We start from the raw sequence: 4,235 nt of genomic DNA, 5'->3' as shown, positions 1-4,235 counted from the left end.
CCTTGATAATCATAAGCGTGCATCTAAATTCAACGAGATATAGATAGAGATAGAGATAGAGAGAAAGAGAGAATGACTATGGCAAACAACAGATTATTAAATTGCTGTATATATGATCAATCACTGGTCGAATGTACTTATACAAATCTTAAATAAACCAAAATGCAAGCACTCTACAAGAAAAGCATGCATATATATCTAGGTAAATGGAAAACAAATAATGGTCCTGTAAAGAAAAAACCCAGTACCACGTAATAATTATCTAAACAGTATGAGCAAGCAGAAATATTAATATATACGGGACGGTCGAAAAGGCCACCCACTTTTGATAATTTATATATGGATATACTTTGGTTGCCCTGATGTGTTTGGGGTTTACATCACTCTCTACATCTGGAATGTATTTCAGTATTTTTTATTGCACCCTGAAACGCATAAATTGTAGCGCGAGAAGGGTTAAATTGCTCAAGAGAGTTATGGAGACGGTCAATGTGAGAACTAGCAATCCAATTTTTCCAATAGGAGCTAGAACCAGATCCAGACCTAATCCCAGTGCAATGACCATGCATTGTGCAGCAACAGTAAAAAAATCCATGGACATATCCGTGTACTTTTCAATTATTTCATCATTATGAACCCTCGTGCTGTATATGAGCAATATAGTAGCCAAGAAGGAAAAACCAAAAGCAAAGAAATCTGCAAAGATGAATGTCTTAAACATATATTTTTTCTTTCCTAGAATTGGGGTGCCTGTATCTTGATTGGTACCTCCTGGAAGAGTAAAAGCTGCAGCAAATGTTACTGTTGCAATAAGCACAGAACCTAGGCCTACTAATTGGGCTTTACCCCCTGATGAATTCGAAATGTGGTCCTCAATGGTACCCCTAATTAACCCTGTTTCTGACATTTGGTTTATTCTCATTGGTGGCACTAGTGTTTCTCTTTTTTGAAACCAACCTTTACTGAAACGAGCTCCTCTTTTTTGAACGTAAAATTCACCCAAGTCGTCCCTTCTCTGTAGTTGCCAAAAAAAGACCTTAATTATATTAGAAAAGGAAAAGGAAAAGGAAAAGGAATATATAAGTTGAAGTCCAAAACAAATTACAAAACCACAAAATTCGCTCTATATGTTTAAGATGTGTATATGCAGGTAAGCTCTATAAGAAAAGAAACTACTATTAGAAATGACCATTATACCCCAGTTAAGTATGCAATGGCTATAAGCCTATAAGCCAGTTGGTTGGGTGGGTGCACACTTCCGTGCACAGGCCCAAGCACAAAATAGAAAATAAACAGCATGCATTGGAAAAGGTACGTGCAGAAGTACTAAAGCCAACATTTGAAAAAAAAAACCTTGGATTGACACAATAATCCAAGTCCGGCCGTGGCCTATTTTTAAGATTAGAAAATTCAATCAAGGTTAATGAGAAATAGTAAGCTTAACCTGAGTGTTCCTTGCAGATTTCCTGAATTGAATCACTGAAAGGTCGAAAGCAGTTAGACTTTCCTTGTTTTGTAAAGTAAGGTCCAATTTATTGTTTTCCAAAAGAGATAGCATAACCCCATCATATCCATGTTTTGCTGCTAAATGTAATGGTGTGTATGTTTCCTTCGTGATCCATTGTATTTGCCATATTATTGAAAATTTTCTTCCAGTAGGAGGTAGGAAGCTTCTTTTTTGAATCTTTAAGAAATTTAAAGATAAGATTTGACTTATTTGCTTCTACGGCAATGTGCAGGAAGTTCCTTCCATTACTATCAAGTAGCTCACCCGAATCAAGGCACCTTTGTAAGAGAAGAACAATGATTTTAATATGGCCCATTCGTACTGCAGTATGAACAGGATATGATCTTTCTGAATCTTGGATGTATGCCAATGATGGATCTCTATCCAATAGGAGTTTGGCAATCTTATGGTTAATGCTACCAAGTGGAGAGGAGTTCTTCCTGTTTCATCTGTCCCCTTATGAAGTGATTCTGAGTACAGTTTTAGTAGTTCTTCGGTGAGTTCTGTCAATAAGATAACACATAGAAGTTCAATTAGAACACCCTAGTTCAGTTTTAGTAAGCAATAATTCCATACTTGCTGCTATGATGGAGGCAACTGACTGAATGGATTTCGTATCCATTTTTCACAATAGTTTGGCTGACAGCAATAATTCCTTATTGTATTTTTTTTAATCCATTTTCCATTCACCCAAAATTAGTGCATCATATATGCAAATATAGTACAATATTTATAATTTTTAAAGCGTCCGTTTACAGGAGAGAATGGTCATATATATGCAAATGTACTACTATCATTTGAAAGGACTGAAAGATATGTAGGTGCTATGCATAGTGTAGATGAGTCCATACTATGGACCCATATCTCTGTTTTTAAAGGCCACACAGTCGATTCGAACCGTGCACTATATATGATTTCATATGAAAATATATTTGGAGTTCAATTTTACATTTTTAGGACTCTTTTGCTATTTTTTAGATAGATAGAAAATCATTTGATATAAAGATTATGGACCATTCGAATATAGTAATTTTCTGTCTATCTAAAAAAGTATTAATGTTCTAAAAACTATAAAATTTCATCTTCAAGTACTTGTTGATATGATATCATGTAGACTATTTGAACTTTAAAAATAGAGATATTTATCTATATCACGGACCGATCATACTATGCATATTTTTGATTAAAAAGGCCGAGGCCCATCTTCATTGCAGAAAAGGAAACGTTAGATCATACTATGCATATAGCACCATAGCCTCATTTATATGTGTAATATTGCAATAAGTAAATAACAACACATTAATTATCAAGTTATATTTGGTTTGTTTCATTTCTTCAGTTTATTCGATTTTCAGCCATCACAACCGTACCAAAAACAAATAAAGATTGACAAAACTAAAGAAACTGGTCAATCTGAACAACATTAACAAGGACTGTCGTTGCAAGACGAATAAAATAAAATCAATCGATATTTTTACATACCATGGTCTTGCAGCACCGCAGCATGCAATGCTGTCTGGTTTCTTGGTCCTGAGTAAAATTCTGGTGTAATTGCATGATTTGACAGTTTCGCCACCATATTATGTACCATTTCGAGCGATTCCCTTGCGGTAGCCAAATACAAGGCGGATACGGAATCACAGTTCACCAGGCCCGCCAATGCAAAATCTTCGTCCATCAGAATTGAGACAATAGGTACATGGCCATGTCTAGTGGCTTCATGTAAGGCTGTTTCCCCGAGGTTGTTCTTTTGTCTAAGCAGCTCTTTGATCTCAGCCCCACTGAATGTATCTTTGGCACATTGGATCAACTCTGAAATGGTTTCGATACGCCCAAATCTAGCAGCATGGTGGAAGGGTGTCTCATTTTTTACATTGTGTGCCTTCAGCAGTGAGCTATCTCTCCTACAGATTTCAGACAAAAGATTTGGGTGGCCATTGGCAGACAGTATGTGAAGAATGTTATTCTCCATACCTGTAAAAGGAATTGTCAATTATCATTTAATTTGGCCGGTATTATAAAATGAAGACTAATCATTTATTGTAGGTCTGGTCTCAGAGCAGGCCTTGGTAAAAATAATGAAGGAATTAAACTTGACTCATCAGATTCTGCATAGGCAGAAAACTGAAGAAGATTGATGGCAGGATTTGAAAGGCTAAACGTGGTTCAACTGGGGCAAATAAATATGGATTTAATTATCTTGATGTCCATTTAAGATGGTGAAGATTTTGATTTTTGAGGTTTATTAGAGTTTCCTACGTAAAGTTATGGATGTTTAAGTGAAGCATGCGCAATTAATGCATTGTTGCTTTTCAATTTTTTCTTTAGTTATAAATTTCTGGAGTTTTTATCTGATGTTTTAAGGCTTTAAATAGATATAATCTATTGTGACGTAAAAGAGTATATTGAAGAGAATATTAAGAGTTGATAATACAAAGAAGTTTATTTATTGTTCTTATTTTCCCTCCACCTCAAAATATTGTATCCACCATCTATATGTAAGAATAAAGTTTGGGTCCCCGAGCCCTGTCCCCAAATGCACCCCCAACTAGTTCAACCAACAAAATCCCAGTTTAAACCGACCATATCATTTCAATTTTCAATCGCACAACATGTTTTTCTTTTATTCTCTCCTCTCAGCTACCACCACTTTCTCTCTCTTCATAGACAACCACCATTAAAAAGTAAAACGCAAGCACAACCAGTACGACGAAGCTCCGAATCAATC

At 35.7% G+C, this 4,235-nt stretch overlaps 1 protein-coding gene across 1 annotated transcript; it reads right to left on the bottom strand.

The window, feature by feature from the left end:
• Positions 1 to 415: 415 nt before the first annotated feature.
• On the bottom strand, positions 416 to 3,479 carry LOC144549350 (uncharacterized). The gene is made up of 4 exons (XM_078298057.1): positions 2,990 to 3,479; positions 1,986 to 2,010; positions 1,583 to 1,947; positions 416 to 849 (listed from the first exon to the last, which is right to left on the bottom strand). The coding sequence occupies exons 1-4, from the start codon at positions 3,477 to 3,479 to the stop codon at positions 416 to 418; spliced, it is 1,314 nt and encodes a 437-aa protein (XP_078154183.1).
• Between the last annotated feature and the right edge of the window lie 756 nt (positions 3,480 to 4,235).

Source organism: Carex rostrata, chromosome 35 (assembly GCF_964058835.1).
Source record: "Carex rostrata chromosome 35, lpCarRost1.2, whole genome shotgun sequence".
Lineage (NCBI taxonomy): Eukaryota > Viridiplantae > Streptophyta > Magnoliopsida > Poales > Cyperaceae > Carex > Carex rostrata.
The sequence above is the reverse complement of the archived record's forward strand: the minus strand, read 5'-3'. Positions and strand labels throughout refer to the sequence as shown.

Coding starts and splice junctions, on each gene's coding strand:
- LOC144549350 (XM_078298057.1), bottom strand. CDS start 3,479: ATGGAGAATAACATTCTTCACATACTGTCTGCCAATGGCCACCCAAAT. Junction 1,948..1,985: donor ACCGAAGAACTACTAAAACT/GTACTCAGAATC, acceptor CAGATGAAACAG/GAAGAACTCCTCTCCACTTG. Junction 850..1,582: donor ACACACCATTACATTTAGCA/GCAAAACATGGA, acceptor CGAATTCATCAG/GGGGTAAAGCCCAATTAGTA.